Here is a 23,112-nt window from a genome sequence, read left to right as displayed (position 1 = left end):
TGTGTATATATATATATACATATATATATATATATATATATATATATATATATACACACACACACACACACACACATTTTTAATGTCCCCCTCGCGTCTCATCACGGCGGCCGAAAAGCATTGATGGCTTGGCGACCTGCCGCGGGAGGACAGCGAGGGGAGCCGGCTCGCAAACGAGCGGCTGGACTTCAGCGTAACCATGGTCACGCGTTCGCAATGAACGTACGAACCATCCATGAACGTCGCCACAGCGCGCTCTCAAGCACGTGAGGCAGCGCTCATGTCCCTCCAGCGAAGTGAGGAAACTACCGCACCCAGAAGCGCACGCCGGAAAGCCGTTCTGAAAAGAACGTCTTCCACAGCCGTGAGAAATCCACTCTTTTATCCCGGTCTGCCCAGGGAGCGCGGCACCACTGTGCACCCAGATGAGGCTGCTCGCTGGTTTGCAGAGGCTTCTTGAAGCCGTGAAAACGGCAGCCCGCAGGATCCCGCTGGCGGCCGTCAAAATGCTCTTTTTAGAAATGCTCTTTTAGATCGGCCGCACGCCAGCGGGGGAGAGAGTGAGTGAACTCGCAGGAACAATTTGTTCTTCAATATCGGCTTGAGCATGAAGGCTCTGAAGCAAAAATCTGAATGACTGGCTGCATGCCGCCCTCTTATATACCCGTATGTACGGGGAGTGGCTTGGCATGCAAATGCCACTCGCCAATTTTCATTGACCTTTTGAATAAGGCTCAGAGATGATTGGTCTCTCAAGTGAGTTCCCAATGTAATGTTGAAGTGATTCGACTGAGGGGGAACTAAATATCAACATTTATTTACCCTCATATCATTCTAAAACAAACTGAATACATGGTTGTTGTTGTTGTTGTTATTGTTGTTGTTGTTTCCATTTTATAAATGGATTTGTTAAAGGTGTAGTTCACTTTCAGAACAAGAATTTACAGACAATGTACTCACCCCCTTGTCATCCAAGATGTTCATGTCTTTCCCCCTTCAGTCGTAAAGAAATGGTGCTTTTTGAGGAAAACATTTCAGGATTTCTCTCCATATAATGTACTTCTATGGTGCCCCTGAGTTTGAACTTCCAAAATGCAGCTTCAAAGGGCTCTAAACGATCACAGCTGAGGAAAAAAGGGTCTTATCTAGCAAAACGATGGGTTATTTTCTAAAAAAAAAAAAATTACAATTACAATTGATATACTTTTTCACCTCAAATGTTTGTCTTGTCTAGCTTGGCAAGACGAGAGTTTGAGATTAAAAAGTATATAAATTGTAAATGTTTTTAGAAAATAACCGATCGTTTCGCTAGATAAGACCCTTCTTCCTTGGCTGGGATCATTTAGAGCCCTTTGAAGCTGCATTTAAACTCCATTTTGGAAGTTCAAACACAGGGGCACCATAGAAGTCCATTATATGGAGAGAAATCCTGAAATGTTTGCCTCAAAAAACACCATTTCTTTATGACTGAAGAAAGAAAGACATTCCCAAAAAATATGGGAATACAAATCAAAATAACTTCTTTGATGTTCCATGCAGGAAGTCATAAAACTGGAATGGCATTAAGGTGAATAATTAATGACAGAATTCTCATTTTTGGTTGAACTAGGCCTATCCCTGTAAAACCATTCATTGTGACAGAACACTATTATGTAATATTGAGAATTATTAAAATTCAGTGTTCCCAATCCAACTTGAATCTGACATGTTAAAACACAGTATACTTTTCATTATTATGTAATATTCTACCAGAACTGGGATCAGAATTGCCTGTTATTGCTGCTTGACCTTTCAGGCATGCAATTGACAACAGAGAACTTTGTTCCAAAGATTATCTTTCTGGTTCAAAACCTTTTCTGTCAAAACAACCTCTTCAAATATGGGCAAAACAGGTATGGTCAGATTCCTCTAGGACAGGTATAACAAATTAGCTAGTTACTCTTTAAAAAAAATTAAATTATACTCTTTCTCTGAAGTGTGGAGTGGTTCAGAAAGATATTGAGATATTGTCAAACATTAGTGGATCCACTAAATAATGATTTTCGATGATTTTACCAGGTCAAATGTTTCTGACAGGAAAAAGGCATTAACAGGCTCTGTGTTTACCTGTTACAACCTGTTTGGTTTGTTGACACATTTTAAGTCTTTAAGCCAGTCATATGTCACAGCATGTCGGATTAAATGATGTGATAAAATACAATACATCCGAAAGCATTGCAAATATTTGACAGTAACCCTAAGGTGGAAGTCATGCACCGCATGTTCAAGGGTTCAGATCTCAAATCTGTTGTAGGATGCAGAGCAGGCAAACAGCGAAATGCTGTTACACCACAGTACCACAATGAAGGCCCCAACCCTAAAATGGTCATGACTGTGGCCTGTAGGCTTAGATCAGATATAAATACGCATGTGTTTAGGTGCCGCTACCTTTGACAAATTAATTTATTTATTTTTTTCCACTTGTTTGTGACTGCTGGATATGGGTTTTTGGAAATATTTATATAGAAATTGTACTTGTGGCAATGAAATATTGTACTGAGCATATAATTTTGTTAAGTACCATGAGTTCTGCAGACCTGTTTTTATAGCAATTGCATAAAACAATGTGCTGAATGATAATTAAATAAAATATATAGCTTTTTAATAATGATTTGTTTTAAATAATACTTCATTTCTGGCCCAGTAGATGTTTATTTCAGTACCCACAATTGTCCTGTTCTTCTAATCTTGAGTTGAATACATCTCTACAATTTCTAATATTACAAGGTTCACCCAAAATTGAAAATTACCCCATTTTTTTTTTTACCCTCAAGCCACCCTAGGCTTCTTCTTTCAGACGAATACAGTTGGAGTTATATTAAAAAATGTCCTGGCTCTTCTAAGCTTTATAATGGCAGTGAACGGCTGTTGAGATTTTGAAGTCCTATAAAGTGCATCCATTCATTATTAAAAGTACTCCACATTGGCGCCGGCGGGTTAATAAAAGCCTTCTGAATTGAATCGATGCATTTGTTCCAGAATTTTGGAATTTTTTTGTTCCTAAAAGAACCATTTTGAAGCACATTTTAAAAACCTAAAGCAGTGTTTTTCAACCTTTTTTGAGCCAAGGTACATTTTTAATTGAAAAAAAATCACAAGGCACACCAACAATCGAAACTGTAAAAAAATGAAACTCTGTAGCCTATTAGGGCTGGGCGATATGGCAAAAAAAATGTATCACGATAATATTTTTCATATCAGTCGATATCGATAATTATTACGATAAATGTCAAATCTTTATATCTATCAATATTAAAGGCAGATTTTTTCTCCTTAATGAAAGAAAAACCAGATAGTTAATTATTATTTATGGTTTATTGTCAGAACAAGACATATTTTCCAAACAATGATCAATTGAGGTAGAATACAGATTAGAATATTACTATCAAAATCAACATCAATAGAATACAATATTATTAATATTAATAGAATATATACAATTCTTAAAAAAAAGGAACTGTAATATGATGATTTTTAAGTAGGCTATATTTATCATTCAACAAAAATAAGAATAGACAAATCTTTTCAGCATGCCAATCCCTTTGTGCAGCTGATTTAACACATTTTGTAAAATGTTTTAGCTGTCTGACAATATAAATAAAAAAATGGCTCAGGGCTCTATACTTACTTTTCTTGCTAGGAGCACTTGTGCTCCTAACTTTAAAAAAAATAGGGGCACAGTCTAACCAATAATCAAAACTCTGATTAAAAAAAAAAAATTAGCCTTCCTATTACGAGGTGCTATTTGACTCCTCAAAGTGATTTACAGGGGAATTTTGTTTTTTACCTTTGTTTTTATCCTTTCATTTGTTTAATAAAGCTCAGATGTGAAATGAATGCAATCAAAATCATAAATTCATGTTGTGATTAATGTTTTTAATATAAAATTATGACTACAGAAATTAAAAAAACTGAACAGATCTGCCAGCAGGTGGCGGCAAGACACTGATTTAATTACTGAATCATATCGTTCATTTGATTCGTTTGAACGGATGGTTCATTCGGGAACAAAGCAAGTGACTGTCTTTATGAATGGGAAAGTGAATCATTTCACTAGATTCGTTTAAAAACGCACGTTTCATTCATAAACGAAACACCACTGTGTTTGAATGGAGATGCGCGCAGTTGTGACTTGTTTCAGATTGTTCGACGTTTGACGAAGAAATAGAGCTAAATCAGGCAATAGTGTTGTAGTCAGTCAATGTAAGTCACTTAATAATAACTTCTTGTTTATTTAACTGCTGTATTAAATAGACCAATTAGGTGAAATTGAATAATATCCCACGGCACACCTGACGATCTCTCACGGCACACTAGTGTACCGCGGCACAGTGGTTGAAAAACACTGACCTAAAGCACCTTTTTCGACTATAAAGAACCTTTTCTGCATTTGAAAGTTTCAATGGATGTTAAAGGTTCTTCATAGAACCATTGATGCCAATAAAGAACCTTTATTTTTAAGAGTGTAGCATAAGCTCTGGTGAGAAGTGAATGAAAAGTACAAAACAAGGATTTGTTAAAAAAAACAAAAAAAATGTCAAAGGATTTCGAGGATTTCGAAATAAGACAAGAGGAGACTGGTTTTTCTTTGCTGTAAACAAAACTTGATTCTCACGAGAACCGCTAGAACATCAGTTTATAATGTTTTAACACATCGATTTTCTCCAGATGGCTTTTATTAACCCAGTGGAGCCATGTGGAGCACTTTTTATGATGGGTGGATGCAATTTATTCAACTTAAAAACACCCATTCACTCCCATTTTAAAGCTTCACTCTTAAAAATAAAGGTGCTTCATGATGCCATAGAAGAACCTTTTTTGTTTAAATGGTTCTATAAAGAGCCTTTAACAGCTGAAGAACCTTTCAGTTTCACAAAATGTTCTTTATGGCGAAGAAAGGTTCTTCAGATTATAAAAAGTTGAGAAAGAGATGGTTCTTTACAGAACCTTTGACAGAATGGTTCTTTGTGGAACCAAAAATGGTTCTCTTAATGGCATCACTGTGAAGAACCTTTTTAAAGCACCTTTATTTTTAAGAGTGGTGGAAGAGCCAGAACATTTTTTAATATATCTCCAGTTGTATTCGTCTGAAAGAAAGAGTCATATACACCAAGGATAGCTTGAGAGTGAGTAAATCGTGAGGCAGTTTTCATTTTTCAAATATCCAACTCTAATTCTATTTTATTCTCCGTGGTCAACTATACTTCTGGATTATATACTACACTAAGAACTTATTTTACTAACAATAATTGATAATTGAATAATTGAAAGTGATACAATAACAGCAAGTGTTACCAATATAAACACACACAATATAGCAAGCACTGAATTATTATGAAGAAATGTGACTGTTCATCATTGCTGTTTTTGGGCAAACATTGAAAATCCGTGTTAAAGTTCATGAAGAAATGATATGGTCTATTGAATAACACTGATAACCTGCTTCCAGTTCCAAAGAATCATTCCCACCTTTGGGAGAAATGCCTGTCTCAGGCTTTCCAGCTGTTGTAGACATTACAGTTTTTGATTAGCATAAGTATTGGCACTGTCGATTTTTTTTTAAACTAACTCATCTACTTAATTAGAAGAACTGTGTGTGTCTGCCTGTGCTTGGGCGTCATTTGTTTAGACAGGAGGGACTGTTTTACCATGAGCTTTATTTGTGTTTGAATAGACATGTATCTTAAAAGGTGCGTTGGTTTAAGTTTGCACTTGCGCCTTACCTTCAGGTGGCTGAAGCGTTTTGTCGTTCTGAGCGCACCAACCGACAGGATGAAGTTCGGCTGTCATGACGTCACACCAAAAGTCAGCCTTGCGGTCGTCGCCATAGCCACAGTAGCGTAACAATAGCAACTGACCACATGTGGTTATAATGGTGGCCACCCAATATGTATCCAGACTGCCCTTATTAGCTACCTCAAGCTTCATTCCAGGCTGAAAGCTGCTCTGAAGACTGAGCTCCACCTGTAAAGTTCAGTAAGATTAGTGTTATCAGTCTTATTAGAATATGGCTTCAAAACTGTGATAACCATATAAAATACTGCTGATATTGCATCATTGAGTAATCAGAGTGATCAATTTTAACCGAAAATTAAATTGCGCTCTTCCTATTTTGTTAATGTGCTTGATAATTATTAATGATTTGCAGAGGCTAAAGACATTTGACATCAAGTAGCAACCCAACACAATGCCAAACCTAACCTGTATTTCATGTTTTCTGGGTTGTATTTTTAACCTTGCTCATGATTTTAAAGTGAAACATGTTACACAATGTTACAATGTAGGGATCAGTCTTTTTTCTAGCTTTTGCAAAGTAACTCTGTGGCAAAAAAAAAACACTTAAAACAACAACAAAATATATTTTCATTCAAACATTTGGGGTCTGTAAGGTTAATGTTAACTGCATTTGTTGGACCAAAAATACAGTGAAAATAATAATATTGTGAAATATTATATCACTTACAATTACAAATATTTCAAATTATTACAATTTAAAATGGCTATTTTCTGCTTTAATATACTTTAACATTTCCGTGCTGGCAAAACTGAATTTTTCTGCAGTCATTACTCCAGTCTTCAGTGTCACATGATCTTTTAGAAATCATTCTGTTATGCAAATTTATTAGCAATGCAGGAAACATGTGTTGCTTAATGTTTTTTGGAACCTGTGATACTTTTTCCGAATTTTTTGATTAACAAAACATAAAACATAAAAAAAAAAACATTTATTCAAAATAGACCTATTTTTTTAAACATTTTACATATTCTTTTTTAAATAAAAGTAAGAAAAAAATTAAATACTGACCCCAAATTTTTGAACAGTAATGAATATCATTATATATATATATATATATATATATAAAAAAAAAAAATATATATATATATATATATAAGTGATATCACAGACTTAACATTAATAATAAATCAGCATATTAAAAAGAAAGCAAATTTACTAACCACAAACGTTTAAATAGTAGTTTAAATTGTTACAAAATATTTCTACTTTAACCTTTTTAACCATTTTAAATTAAAGAAAAAAGTATGACAGGTTACAAAAATTATATAAAGCAGCTCAATATTGATAATAAATCAGCATTTTAAAATGATTTCTGAAGGATTATGTGGCACTGAAGACTGGAGTAAATAAATTATATTTGAAAGTAAATATTGGTCAGCATAAGATACATATTTATATATATATGCCATTCAGACATTTGGGATTTTTTGTGTTTTTATGTTTTGTTTTGTTTTTCTGTTATGCTCATCAAGACTGCATTTACTTGATCCAAAATACAGAAAATTCAGAGGTTTGGGATCTGTAAGATTTTTTTAATGTTTTTTATGGAATTCTCTGCATTTAGGCTGTATTTACTTAATCAAAATACTGAAAAAACAGTAATATTTTGAAATATCATTAGTTTAAAATATTGTTTTTTTATTTTTTAAATATAATTTATTCCTGTGATGCAAAGCAAAATTTTCAGCATCATTACGCCACTCTTCAGTGTCACATGATCCTTCAGAAATCATTCTAATATGCTGATTTATTACTTTTATTATGTTGGAAACAGTTGTGCTGCTTAATATATTTTGTAACCTGTGATTCTTTTTTTTTCAGGATTCTTTGATGAATAAAATTAAAAAGAACAGAATTTATTCCAAATAGAAATCTTTTCTAACAATTTAATTCTTTGCTATCACTGTTTATCAATTTAACACATCCTTACTGAATAAAAGTATCAATTTCTTAATAAAAAAAGAGAAACAGATACAAATTTACTTTATAAACGTTTAAATAGTAGTTTAAATTGTTACTAAATATTTCTATTTTAAATAAATGCTGTTCTTTTAAACCTTTTTAAATTAAAGAATTTTCAAAAAAAAGTATCACAGGTTCCCAAAAAATATTAAGCAGCTCAACATTGATAATAAATCAGCATATTAAAATGATTTTTGAACGAGTATGGGACACTGAAGACTGGAGTAAATAAATTATATTTTAAAGTAATATTTAAAGTAAATATTGGTGAGCATAAGATACTTATATATATGCCGTTCAAATGTTTGGGATCAGTAATATTTTTTATGTTTTTTCTCCTATGCTCATCAAGGCTGGATTTCCTTGATCGTAACTACAGAAAAAACTGTAACATTTTGAAATATAATTAACGTAATGGTTTTTTATTTTAATATATTTTAAAATATATTTTATTCATTTGATGCAAAGCTGAATTTTCATCAGCCATTACTCCAGTCTTCAGTGTCAAATGATCCTTCAGAAATCATTCTAATATGCTGATTTATTACTTTTATTATCAATGTTGGAAAAAGTTGTGCTGTGTATTTATTTATTTATTCATTTTAGACCTGTGATATCTTTTTTCAAGGTTTTTTTGATTAATAAATAGTTCAAAACGACAGCATTTATTCAAAATAGAAATCTTTTCTAACAATATATGTCTTTTCTATCACTTTTTATCAATTTAACACATCCTTGCTGAATAAAAATTTTCACTTCTTTCATAAAAGAAAGAATAAAAATGTACTGACCACAAACTTTTAAAGGAGTAGTTCACTTTCAGAACAAAAATTTACAGATAATGTGCTTACCCCCTTGTCATCCAAGATGTTCATGTCTTTCTTTCTTCAGTCGTAAGGAAATTATTTTTTTTGAGAAAACCATTTCAGGATATCTCTCCATATAATGGACTTCTATGGTGCCCCCCGAGTTTGAACTTACAAAATGCAGCTTAAAATGGCTTTCAACGATCACAGCCGAGGAAAGAAGGGTCTTATCTAGCAAAACGATTGGTTAGTTTCTAATAAAAATGACAGTTTATATACTTTTTAACCTCAAATGCTCATTTTGTCTAGCTCTGTGTGTACTCTGTTGAGATTAAAAAGTATATAAATTGTAAATGTTTTTAGACAATAACCAATCGTTTTGCTAGATAAGACCCTTCTTCCTCAGCTGGGATCATTTAGAGCTCCTTTGAAGCTGCATTTAAACTGCATTTTGTAAGTTCAATCTCGGGTGCACCATAGAAGTCCATTATATGGAGATAAATCCTGAAATGTTTCTCAAAAAAACATAATTTCCTTAGGACTGAATAAAAAAAGACATTAACATCTTGGATGACAAGGGGGTGAGTACATTATCTGTAAATTTTTGTTCTGAAAGTGGACTACTCCTTTAATAATAGTTTAAAAAAATGTATACAAATGCTGTTCTTTTTAACTTTTTACTAAAGAATCCTGAAAAAAGTATGGTTCCAAAAAATTATTAAGCAACTGTTTTCAGCATATTATAATTATAATTATGACACTGAAGACTGGAGAAATGATGCTAAAAATTCAGCTTTGCATCACAGGAATAAGTTACATTTTAAAATATATTCACATAGAAAACTGTTATTTTACATTGAAATAATATTTCACAATATTACTGTTTTTTCTGGATTTTTGATCAAGTAAATGCAACCTTGATGAGCAGAAGAAACTTCTTTGAAAAACATTAAAAATCATACAGATCCCAAACATTTGAATGGCACTATACACATAAAGAGAGAGAGAGAGAGAGAGAGAGAGAGAGAGAGAGAGATTCTGTCTATGTGTTCTCACATGTCTGAATAAAGTGTGAGGGGCGGCAGTGGCTCCAGTTTCTTCAAGGTACTCGTCCCAGTTAAAATCCACCTCCTCCTCTACACAATCCATGCCTGCTAGGAAAAAGAGACAGAGTAAGAATGTATGTATGTGCAACCTTTTTGGTCTAATCGGTTCCATAAAGAACCTTTAACATCTGAAGAACCTTTCTGTTTCACAAAAAAATGGTTCCTCTGTGGCATCGCTCTGAAGAACCTTTTAAAGCATCTTTTTTTTTTTAAGAGTGTATGGCATGGCGGTATAATGGTTAGATATTCAGATGAACCATATTCTGTGCAAGTACATGATCGCAAATGTTCCTAACCAGCTCAGTTTCATGTGTCACTGTGTTCCAAAATATATCCCAGTTCCCAATGTAAGTGAGTAAACTGCTTTCTGTCTAGGTTCTTACTAAATCAAATTCCACCCCAAATTTTTCTCATCGAATATCTTGTTTCAGACAAAAAAAAATGTGTTGGTTTTTTTATATCTCCAACTATTTGCATATAGTTTGTTTCAAGCCTTGAAAAAGATCTGCAAGTGACTGTTTGATAACTAAATGCAATGACGCATTTTGATGAGAAATTCATTCCCATCACTCCCACACTCTTTCTCTCTCTTCTGCTAACTAGCTTGACCAAAGACCTAGTCTAATCACATTATTATTATAATAAATACTCCAAAGATTTCTGGTTTTACATGAATCCATTTGTGTCATGAGTCATCAGATGTTTCACTTAGAAAAAAATTAAATGCGTGGGAGAGTCTAGAGTGTTTTTCCCAATGCTGAGCACATCTGAGAACTTATTCATGAAATTAAAAAAAAAAAAAAAAGATTTAAGATAAAACCATCATTCATCTAAAACCAAGGACAGGATGGAGGGAACTTCCATATTTCTTTACTTTTCTTTTATTTTTGTACAAATGAACACATCTATTCATAATATTTTACCATGGTAGCAAAGACTAGCTGCCAATTATACAGCAGTTAAACATAAATAAATGTGAGGAATCATACACTAAAACAAAATACTGTTCATGCAATTGTTCATTCACATCAAATCAAATACAGTATCTACTCCAACTATGGTCTACACTCTTAAAAATAAAGGGGCTTTAAAAGGTTCTTCACAGCGTTGCCATAGAAGAACCATTTTTGGTTCCACTAAGAACCATTCAGTCAAAGGTTCTTTGAAGAACCATTTCTTTCTTACCTTTTGATAATCTGAAGAACCTTCTTTTGCAACAGAAAGTTTCTTCAGATGTTTAAGGTTCTTTAAGGAACCATTTAGACATAAGAGGTTCTTCTATGGCATCGTGAAGCACCTTTATTTTTAAGAGTGTATAGAAATGTTGGATTGTTCACTAGGTTAACAATGAGAGCTTCAAACAGAAAGGCTGAGCAAATAGAGCATTTTACAATCTTGCAGTAATTTCAGATAGTACTGTTGGTGTAAAGGTCTGTTCTGCTCTTCTTTAGGCTGGGATTTGGATCCTCTGCACTGATGATATCATTACAGTCCCCAGTATGTGAAAAGCTGATGATTGCATTGATGATAATGACTGCATGCTTCAAACACTGATGTCTTCAAAAAGAGCATGCTTTACAGTAGTTATCTCTACTTCTACTGCCTTTAAAACTAAACAGGAGTCTGTGATGCTTTAACACATGTTATACTCTTAAAAATAAAGGTGCTTCAAAAGGTTCTTCAAGTGATGCCATAGAAGAACCATGTTTGGTTTCACAAAGAACCATTCAGTCAAAGGTTATTTAAAGAACCATCTCTTTCTTTTTTATAATCTGAAGAACCTTCTTTACCACAAAGAACCTTTTGTGAAACAGAAAGGTTCTTCAGTTGTTAAAGCTTCCTTATGGAACCGTTTAGACAAAAAAGGTTCTTCTATGGCATCGTGAAGCACTTTTATTTTTAAGAGTGTAGTATTTCTTTGAATAAAAAAAAAAGAATACTAAACATGCTTTGTTTGCTCATGCTACACTTAAAGAAGTTCACTTCCCGAATAAAAAATCCCTGATAATTTGCTCACTCGCATTTCATCCAAGATGTTTATGTCTTTCTGTCTTCAAACGTAAAGAAATTAATGGTTTTGAGAAAAATTTGAGGACTTCAATAGTGGCCAATGGTTTGAATGTTTTCTTTAAAAAACTTAATTTCTTTGCCACTGAAGAAAGAAAGATATGAACATCTTGGATGAGATGGGGGTGATTAAATTATCAGGAATTTTTTATTGTGGAAGTGAACTTTTCTATTAATACTAGTAAATCACATATGGTTGAGGTCAAAAGTTTATATACACCTTGCAGAATCTGCAAAATGTTAAATCTTTTGCCAAAATAGGAGGGATCATACATTTTTTTAGTTTTGTGATAGTTGTTCATAATAAAGTTAAACCGTTCACTGTTCCCTAAAAAAATCCTTTAGGTCCCACAAATTATTTGGTTTTTCAGCATTTCTGTGTATTTGAACCCTTTCCAACAATGACTGTATGATTTTGAGATCATCTTTTCACACTGAGGACAACTGAGGGCTCATATGCAACTATTTCAGAAGGTTCAAACGCCCACTGATGTTCCAAATTGAAACACAATGCAACTTTTTGAATTTAAAGATCAGGGTAAATTTAACTTATTTGTCTTCTGGGAAACATGAAAGTTCCTTTGTAGCTTCTGAAGGGCAAAATAAGGAAAATGTACACATCTTCATATTGTTCAAAAGTTTACACCCTGGCTCTTAATGCATAGCGAGCATTTGAACTTCCTGCAATAGTTGCATAAGAGTCCCTCAGTTGTCCTCAGTGGGAAAAGATGGATCTCAAAATCATACAGTCATTGTTGAAAAGAGTTCAAATAGACAAAAATGCTGAAAAACCAAAGAAATTGTGGGACCTGAAGGATTTTTTTGAACCAGTTTAACTGTTCAAAAAACTCATGAACAACTATCACTAAACAAAAAAAAAAAACAGCTGTGGATCACTTAGGTAACAACACAGAATTGGGAACCTCTTATTTGGTAAAATGATTGACATGCAAGGTGTCTGCAAGGTGTATGTAAATTTTTGACCTCAACTCTAGGTTCATTCAATTCATTGCTCAATCTTTCTACAGAAAAAAAAATTAGCCAGAAACCAATATCTGACCTGATGAACATTCCCATCAATCCATTCCTTCATTTCCATTTATTTTCACAACTCGAGAACACTATACAAGCAGACTGATTCTTCATATGAAAAAACTTATTTGAAGGTACTCCAAAAAACCATTAAGAAACCTCTATACTTCGGAGTGAAGAGCAATAAATAATGCATACATTGTGACACTAAAGTATCTTTCTTCTATTGAAGTTCTGGTTTCAGATGGAACTAAGAATGAGAAGTGCACTTTAACACCGAAACCACTTCCTTGCAAATGACTCACTCAATATTTGCCATGATGACAGTGTATCGTTATGTGTGTATTTGTGTGCACACATTTGTTTGTTATAAACAGAGCAGACCAATTCCAAAGAAAATTATTATGCTTCTGTCACTCATTTGGGAGATATTTCTGGGGGTGTTCCGCACTAACCCGGTCACGAAAGACGAGAATCAAAGCGGAAATTTACATGACAAGGATTCGCTGTGACTTACAGTATTGTGGGTTTAAAATGTAGAAAAGGTGTTTTGCATCCAAATTGCTGTCAGACAGAAATGTGATCCATTTTTCACAAACTGGGCTAGCAAAAATTAGGAAATAAATGATTATTTGTGTACAAAGCAATCTAATAATCTGAGGTTCGTTTTTGTTGGCAAAATTTTTTCATAGCAAATGAGTCATGTTTGAATGACAAACAAATATTTTATATTCATTGCTGCTGTCATTTGGATTGATTGTGGGTTCGTCGTGGTTTAACCAACGCAGTTGGGACTGGAGGTGGAAAGACACCTCCAGATTGAAGATGTGGGATTAAAATGAGTTATCAAGCCTATCTACGATGTGGGCTGTTTCAGAGTAAATCCAGATTTTAGGCAGGCCGTACTATCGATTAGCTCATACTGAGCCAGATGCCCTCTCTCGCTCTAATCCAGGACTTGTTAAATTGTGGAAGGGGAATTAAAGGATTATCGGAGCACAATGTAGCATTGCTTTTCTTATTAAAATAAATGGCTCTGGCCTTTCTCAGTCTGAGACACATTTAATAATCCATTTTAATCACTGAAGTTGGTGAGAGGAATTGTCAAGGCAAGCTGCGTGTTAATCTGTCTAATGTTTAGTTTAGAAGGTTGCAATACATTTATTGGCTCAGTTAAAAAAACAACACAAGTTTAATTGTTACCCACAGCACACAGTTGTTTTTTTTCCATGATTTGACTACTTGCCTTATTTGCCTAATGTTTTCGAGAAAAGTCTATATATCAGGAATATGGGAAATGCTTAAGGCAAGAGAATAGCTCCATTAAAACAATATTTTGAACTGACAGCGAAGCCAATAAATTCAAGTTTTCAATTATACATGCACATCAGATTCTCAATAATGGTATTGAGTAAAAAGAGCAAGCTTCTTAAAAAAAATCACCACATAACTGAGAGTGACAACAGCAATAGTAAAAGCAGCAAACAATAAAATAATAATTAATCTGTATTATGAATTAGGAGAAGTTTCGGATTGCATAAAACCATGGGTCATCACTAAAAGCTGAAACCTGAATTACTAATGTTGGGAATAAACTGTGGAATCAGAAGACTGGGATAATAAAGAGCTTGCTGGATTGATACTATCAAAACAGATACTAATATGTGACCCTGGACCACAAAACCAGTCATAAGGTTAAATTTTACAAAACTGAGATATATGCATCATATGAAAGCTCAATAAATAAGCTTTCTATTGATGTATAGTTTGTTAGGATAGGACAATATTTGGCCGAGATACGTCTATTTGAAAATCTGGAATCTAAGGGTGCAAAAAAATCAAAATACTGAGAAAATAACCCTTAAAGTTGTCCAAATTAAGTTCTTAACAATGCATATTACTAATCAAAAATTACATTTTGATAGGTTTACAGTAGGAATTTTACAAAAAATCTTAATGTAACATGATCTTTACTTAATTTCCTAATGATTTTTGACATAAAAGAAAAATCAATAATTTTGACCCATACAATGTATTTTTGGCTATTGCTACAAATATACCCCATCGACTTAAGACTGGTTTTGTGGTCCAGGGTCACATATGAACATTAAACAACTGAATGAAGCAGTGCTTAAAAATAAATGTTCTTTATTGCCATCAATTGTTCTATGAAGAAGCTTGAACATCCATGGAACCTTTCGAATGCAGAAAAGGTTCTTTATAGTCGAATAAGGTTCTTTAGAATTTTAAAATGTTCTTCCAAATGTCTTTTTTAGAAACTGTTCACATGTTTGGCATCACTGCAAAAACATCCATTTGAAACCTTTATTTTTAACAGTTTAGGATGGTGAAGGTTTCTCTAACACTCTTAAAAATAAAGGGTCTTCACAATGCCATAGAAGAACCTTTTCTGTCTAAATGGTTCCATAAAGAAGCTTTAACATCTGAAGAACCTTTCTATTTCACAAAACAGAACCTTTTGTGAAACAGAAAGGTTCTTCAGATGTTTAAGAAGGTTTAAGAAGGTTCTTCAGATTATAAAAAGGTAAGAACGAAATGGTTGTTTAAAGAACCTTTGACTGAATGAACCAAAAATGGTTCTTCTATGGTATTGCTTGAGGAACCTTTTAAAGCATCTTTTTTTAAGGCATTTTTAAGAGTGTAAGGTCGGCAAGAGTAGGATACAACTGAATGCGTTATTTATTAATTTATCATAATTGAAAAATGCTCCAATGCATGTTATGAACTCAAGCAGGCCTGCAGCATCTATTACAACTGTGTGGCCAATTCTCTATTGGTGCCTTATGCGCATATTAAACAAGTCTTCAAGCGTTCGCATGTTTTAAAGTGTGAAAATTAGTGTAAAATTGCTGCTCATTTTCTCAGATCAATTTCCTTTTTACACAGTAAACCGCAATGCCAATTTAAGTGCCAACGTAGTGTTAAGTTCATTAGTACATTTAATCCACTTTGAATTTACTTCACAAAAAAGTTGATAGTCAAAGATGATGGTGACAAGTCAAATGGACTAAAACAAACATAAAATGAATTGTCTGTCATTTTGGATGTTTATAGCCTACCTGATGTTGACGTTCAACTTGTTTTTAGTAGTAAAGCATTATGCATTACTATAAACAAAGCCTTGAGCTGAAATAGGATGACATCACTTCTCAAAAACACAACATGATGACATCAAGGTGCAGTATTCAGTTCCTTGCTTTCTCTTTACCAGCCAAAGAAAAATACCCATGGCATCATTCTGTGTAAAAACTACTTTTTGACCTTATAAAGGGATATTTCTTGATAATATGTGTAGGATGTAGGATATGCATGACCTATCCCCTATTCTTGCACTTCAAGATGTTTATAAAGCAACACGAAGAGGGAGTTTCCCAAACAAGTCATCATAATTGTGAAAGTTTGTCTAATAGGAATCGGAGGCCACGTACATTTGCGTTCAGTGGCATTACATCACAATGGGCTGGATGTAAATTGCATTATTCAATCCACAACAGAACAACGACAGTCACCCGATCTGTCCGACCCGAGGGTAAACTATCTGATTACCCTATGACATATCGCATATCTCTCACTCACACTGCACATCTAAGAGCGTTTGTGTGTTTACCACGCTTTAAATATTGCTTACTGGTACTTTACATGTTACGTAATCAACATGTGTGCGAGTTATATTTTAGCTAGCTAATATTCATAAAACGTTTAAGTGAATCTCACAGCCCAAAATATAATTTCTCTTCACTGCTTTGATATGTACACCTATAACGGCATGCGTTTTGTAATAATTAAAACGTATTTCTCACGTTTTGTTTATGCTAGACTTGCTCAAGCTGCGTACTGTTGCTATGGTTACTCCTCAGAGGAAAGCAACTTCTCTTTGCTAGCGTTTGCCCGCAAGTGACAATATTCACTCGATAACTTTTGTGGCTCCTCAAACGTAAAATATAATACGTGGGCTACTTTTAAGACCCCTATCTTTTGTTTTGACTATCTTTTTGGGTTCAGGCCTTAATTAGCGGGTCAACCTCATCTTCCTCACCCCTAAGCGCTGGACAGGTGTCGTATCTGCTTTCGTCTCGTTCTTCTGCACTTAGATTTTACCTTAATGAAAAAATGTTTTCTGGCTCAACTGTGAAGCCACAATCGATTCAGATGTCAAGCTTTATCAAGGTTTACACGCAGTCTGACTGATTCAGCGAATTTCATCACAAGGCTGATTTGGATTCATAAACGTAGTTGAAGTGTTGTAGCTGTTGTCTCTATTTCGGTTTAATTAAACAAATGGGCCTGCTATGCATATATGATAGTCTAAAAAGGCTAAAGCGTAGACATGAAGAGACTTATTCGTATTCATCTCTTTCAGGTCAGACAGAGAATTAACGAGAAAAAAAAATTAGTTGTCCATCACATATCATCTCCAAACGCGTGACTCCATTTCCCTTTCATTACTGTCATCAGTTTAATCCGCCCGTATAGATAAAACCTCATGGATTTACAGCGACATCCCCTAATACAAAGGTTAATCAAATAAATGGCTACTCGCATTTTGCCGAAAATGAATCACTTTTAATTCAAAAATCATCATAATTGATTTGTAGGAAAGCGATGGTTTGTTCATTGGTCAAAGCGTGTAACGTTTATTAAATATCTTTTTGAAACTGTGGAAACGTTTGATTATAAAGTATAATATCCCATTAAAATTATAGATCTGTCAGTCTGCACACTGAAGAGTACACAAAACGAAACAGGAAATATTGTGTGAGCATGTGTGATACACTACTGTACTTTACACACTCTAAAAGTATTGCAGCGGAAAAAAACTCCACCGACGTCGGCAAACGACAACTTTAAATTTAATTGATTAAAGCACGTCCAGGTGCAGCGAAAGAAACGAAAACTGGATGCGTACGCAGTGCGGTTTTATTTTTTCCTTCTTCAAAGATTTTGCATGGCAGTTTTAACACACCTTAACCCGCCATGTTGAAAGTGGATTTGACACATGAGGAACGAGGATTTGGGCTCATATTCTGCGCACCTGAATCACGTACACCGACCGGTTCGTGACGTTGAAAAACATTTATATAAACACCGCCCGAATATGTAAACTTAAGTGTTGATATTTACGCCTGAACGTTGTGTCCTTTGAAATCGAAAGGAGGTCAAATGGCAGTTTGAAAATAAAGTCAATAGTAAGAGAGCGAGAGTCGCTTTGAGGAAGAGCACGACACGAAAATATCGCTTGTTACATAAACGTTATTTTTCAACGACATTCCCGGCGCGCGCCTCTTCGGATCGTAAATATATTTATCGGCAGAATCGAAAGTGCGGTCGCTCGACATTCGTGTCATGTATAAATAAGGTTACTTTATTTTTCGGACCGTTTTATCAACTCTTACGCAGACGCTTCTGTGTATTTCAGACTGTTACGAACAACCTCCAAATGTTTTTAACGAGGAAAAAGCGGCTGGACGCGGAAATTCGCGCAAACAAGCGCGACTCCGTGTCGGTCACGATCACTATTACAGAATGAAGTTCATGTTGATAACGTAGTTTTTACCTTATGCGAGTTTTTTCCGTCTATCTGAATTGAGTGATCCGGTGTTCTGGTTGAAGCAGGAGCGGTGTGTGTATGTGTGTGTCCAATATGGCATCATCCCGCATCTGCGCATGTCTCAACATCTACAGATTATTTTCAAGCCGACTCCTTCATTGACCTTTACAGTTGCAAAATTTGTTCAGCCCATTATAAATAGAAATGGGCCCGAGCCTCCGCCTCCCTCGTGTGGGGAAACTCATGGCTGTGTCTTAAAAACATTGCGAGCCGCCTGCATGGACAGTATTGGCCATTCACAGGCGCGTACAGCACTTTTGGGCATCATTGACGCATGCATCGGTTTTGGCCGCTTTAGGCATTTAGATGGCCAAAAATGCTGTGCGAAGACGTGGTAGAAATGCTAATGAAATGCTCTCTATGTAGACAACTTACTGGGGTTTGATACACAGACAGTGTAAACAAGAGGGGGCTGCTGTTGCAACCTCGCTTGTTTTTCCATCTTGATCATCTATTTGATTATTTCTTCACACTTACGCAAAAACCATTGACCGTTTTAGATTTGGAGTGTCTTTTTACATATGTTTATAAGTATAATCCAAAGTTATGATTTTGTTTATATTAAAAGTCAAAAAGAAAGAAACACACATCGTTTCTATCATTTAATTTACAATTTTCTTTCAGTCAGCTATATCGTTTCTACAACAGTCATATTTTTGTGACATTATGTAGATCTGAAACACAACATTTCACAATGAAAACTACAGGAAAAAAATATTTAAAATCATGTTTTGAGTTTTAAAAATATTAAAGTTCAGTTGAGTCATGATAGTCATCAAAACAAAATAACTAAAGTAAGTATAACTTTTGTTTTAAAAAAATATGACTAGCTATTATATGAATATGACAGTGTAGGCTAAAAAAAGTTATAACAAGTTATAATCATAATAGTCTGTTTATACCTCATCTTAAAACTTGTATACTAATTTTTAAACTATTTTTTTTTTTCATCTGAATTGAATTTTTAGTTGTTAATTTAGAAGCCATTATGTTACCTAGAAATGTTTCACAGTTTTATGTAATAAATATTACAGTGTGTCTAATTGCAAATTAATGTAAAAAGCAATTCATTATTTGTATTAATTAATAAAGCCCTTTTAAAAAAAAAAATGAATGCAAAAACTTACTGTTTAGAAATTGCAATCTATTTCAGACATAAAAATCCAATGCTCATCTTGTCCTCCATTGCCATCCTGTGGTAACAGTATTTATTGCTGTGCTGAATTTAAATTGACATCAATATGAACTGTAAAGTACTGCTCCACTAGAGCAAAATAAATAAATAAAAAAAGCATTGGTGCAGAAACAGGGCTTAGTTTATCAGGCAACACCATCAACACTCTAACCCACTCACACATTCATGTAGGTCACTATGTACACAAACAAGGTGAAATTCCTTGTTCAGCCAAAAAGAAAAAAAGAAGCTGCTCTCATCTAATAAGCGCAGGCTTCCACTTAGTGATGTTGCAGTAACAGATGGTTCATGCCTTGAGCTTAATCTACAAGAGGAGACTGTGACAAGCACGTCCAGGGACAGATTACCACTGCTGGAGCAGCGACCTTGCGAGAGGAGATAGACAATGTGGGTCAATACTTTATCCTCTCCATGCTGTGGTATAGTATTGAAAGTTTTGCCTAGGGAAATTAGCTCTGGACATTATCTGCTAGCTGATACTTTGGTATACAGGCCTTCAGAAAAGTACATGTATAAAAATTTCCATAACACAAATCGGTTTTACAATGATTTTCCAAATATCAGGTTCTGGATTTGCAACTACACTGTAAAAATGTGCAGTTGTTACCTGAGGAGATCCTTAAAATTACTTTTATCTATCCTGTTCATTTTGATTAAGATATGATTAACAGTTGTTAAAATGAAAGCCTTATTTGGAGCCACTTTCTTTTATTATATTTTGTATCATCAGTTCTTCAAAACCTCCTTAAGTCATCAATACTTTAATGTGTTTATATTAGAGGTAATTCTGGTTCTTTAAGTCAAATGAAAACCTTATCTAGTTTATTTATCCACAACATCACACCAATATCAGCAATTAAAAGCAGGTTTATTATACACACAGTCTATTTGTTTCATGTTCTTCTCTGACAGTAGGGTGCCTCTTTTAGCCAGAGGTCTCTATGGAGGGAGGAAATATTTCCAAAATGCAATGATGGTATGTGCCTACTGGTAGTCATAAGACCTACATGGGTTGTAAGGAATATGTATTTCATAATATATTTTAGGGCCTGGGGTTATTACTGGGATTATTTATTATTTATCTTATTACTATATCCTGTAAATACTAATAACTCACTTACATGTGTTTGTAATCCTTAAAAAGGTAAGTAGGGTCAGTAAGATTTTCAGTTCCAGTTTCCCACTTATTAGTAGTTCCTTGTCTTTTACCCCTGTGTTTAGAAGTAAGCTCTAGAGTTTCCTGTGGTTATGTTCATGTCATGTCCGTTTTTGTATGATTTGTTGGCTTGCTCAGATTGTTCTTTGTTCCTTGGATTTCTGTTTCTTGTATTTTGTTATTTTCTTTAATAAATCATGATCTGCAATCGGATCTTGCTTTTCCTTGTTCCTGAGATGCCAAATGTTCCAGAAGACCTTATCACTGCCCATGGATCCAGCAGATTAGTTTGCGTGCCTTTGGCGGGTAGAGACTCCACTGAGAACTATACCGAGTGCTTTTGTGCTCCTGCCAGCTTTGTGGACTGGGAGGAGAAAGCCTTTAAGGACTTATATCATTTTGGGCTCAATGAGCCTGTTAAGTCTTGTCTGCTAGGAGGCAGATGTGACTGCAAATTGGATCAGTTCATTAATTAAGCTATGATAATCTGCCTCTCCCCCAGGGGTAGGCAAGTTCAGTCCTAAACAGCCACTGTCCTGCAGAGTACAGCTCCAAACTTAATCAAACACACCTGAACAAGCTAATCAATGTCTTCAGGATTACTGGGGCTATAGGCAGGTGTTTTTTTTTCAGGGTTGAAGCTAAACTCTGCAGGACAGTGGCTCTCTAGGACTACCCCTGCCCTACACTGTGGAATACATCCATGCTCCCCATTGAGCCCCAGCATTTTTTAGCCTGTGGTGGCCCCCATTCTCGCTCCTCACTACAATTCTAAGGGAGAAATCTAGCCTGGTTGTTCCACCATAGCGTTCCCTAGCTCAGTAGTCCCAAGTCTGGTGGTCCCAGTGCTCCCAGTGCTCCTTAGCCTGGTGGTTTTAGTGCTCCCAAGTCCAGTGGTCCCAGCACAGCACCCCCTAGACCTGTGGTCTCAATGCTCCCAAGTCTGGTTGTCCCAGGACTGTCTAGCCTGGTGGTCATAAGTCCAGTGGTCCCAGTGCTCCCTAACTTGTTGATTCTTACGCTCCCTAAGTCCAGTTGTCCCAACTTCCCCTAGCTTGGCAGTTCCAGCACTCCCTAGACCAGTGGTCCCAAGTTGGGTGATCTCAGTGACAGGGACCAGTAGTCCTGAAGGTCCCAAGCCCAGTGGTCTCTGCTAAGGTACTACCTTTGTCATCTGTGCTTCCTGTGATGGTTACCGCCATCTTGTATGTCTGGGCTGCACACACTTCCTCGTCTGAGGTGACGTTGTCCACATTTCCCAAGTCTGGTTGTCCCAGGGCTCTCTGGTGTTCATAAGTCTGGTGGTCAGGCCAGTTCTATGGGGGTGCTAGAAGGTGCTAAGCACCCTCAAACAAAATCAATAACACCCTCAGGTAAAGCTGTAATAATAGCATTTCATTGCAGATTTGGCAAAGTATCCCAGTGCGCTATGGTTTACGCTCTGGAGATCAGTTTCTTTTTCAACCTGTTTTCGCAGTGTATAGCAATGTAGCCAATCAAAGACATAGCTGTTGATTTCTTAAACACACCAGCCAATCAGAGGTTTTAAAGTTAGAATCTACTCACCCCTCAAATCGAGTTTTCATTCAGGTGTTGTGTTCAGCATCAATCATTTCATTATAAGTGTAAGTGTAGACGCAATGTAAATAAGAGCCTGGTGGGTTCCAAGTCTGGTGATCTCAGCGTCAGGGACCGGAGGTCCTAAAGGTCCCAAGCTTGTTGGTCTCTGCTTTAGTGATCACAGAGGATCCAAGCCTGGTAGTCCTTGCTCCGGTGGTCCCAGAGATACTACCTATACTGTCATCTGTGTTTCCTGTGATGGGTACCGCCATCTTGTGTGTCTGAGCTGCACACACTTCCTTATCTGAGGTGTCGTTGTCCATTAAAGCTCTCCCAGATTCCAATTCAGCCTTGGAGTCATTGCATTGTTTTTATACCACTACACTGACTATGTTAGATAGTGATAGTGTACGTTAGATTCATTGTTTAGATGCGCTTGAAACGTGCATGCTAAGGACATCTACTGGTTGAAGTCATTTAAATGCAACAAAAACAGACAGTTATTGTTCACTAGTGTATCGTTATCGCTTTTGGTGTGAACGAGCCTTTAGCCTTGGTCCTCATCTCTTCTGGCTCCGCCATAGTTTTCAGCTCTGCCAGCTCGCCAGTCGCCTGATCCAGTGATTCCACCGTGGTCTCCTGATTCCCCGTGGTCCCCTGATTTGCCGTGGAAGTCTCCAGCTCTGCACCCCTCTGGTGGTTTCCCTCTCCATCAGAACTTTAATGTTTCTGGTTCTTAATTGGGGCACGCTGTCTGTGTTTT

General features: G+C 35.5%; 1 protein-coding gene across 4 annotated transcripts in view; it reads right to left on the bottom strand.

Moving 5' to 3' along the window:
- The window catches only part of sfmbt2 (Scm like with four mbt domains 2), a 78,715-nt gene extending 60,201 nt beyond the window's left edge, over nt 1–18,514 (bottom strand). For all 4 annotated transcript variants that reach the window (XM_073838089.1, XM_073838091.1, XM_073838090.1 and 1 more), the window contains exons 1-3: nt 18,385–18,514; nt 9,661–9,755; nt 5,763–6,003 (exon numbers count right to left, since the gene is read on the bottom strand). In XM_073838089.1, coding sequence (XP_073694190.1) covers nt 5,763–6,003; nt 9,661–9,753 — 334 coding nt within the window. In that variant the 5' untranslated portion in view covers nt 9,754–9,755; nt 18,385–18,514. The remainder of the gene's footprint in view (nt 1–5,762; nt 6,004–9,660; nt 9,756–18,384) is intronic.
- Between the last annotated feature and the right edge of the window lie 4,598 nt (nt 18,515–23,112).

The sequence above is a fragment of the Garra rufa genome, chromosome 4 (assembly GCF_049309525.1).
Source record: "Garra rufa chromosome 4, GarRuf1.0, whole genome shotgun sequence".
In the NCBI taxonomy this organism is placed as follows: Eukaryota; Metazoa; Chordata; class Actinopteri; order Cypriniformes; family Cyprinidae; genus Garra; species Garra rufa.
This window is presented reverse-complemented; position numbering and strand designations above follow the sequence as displayed.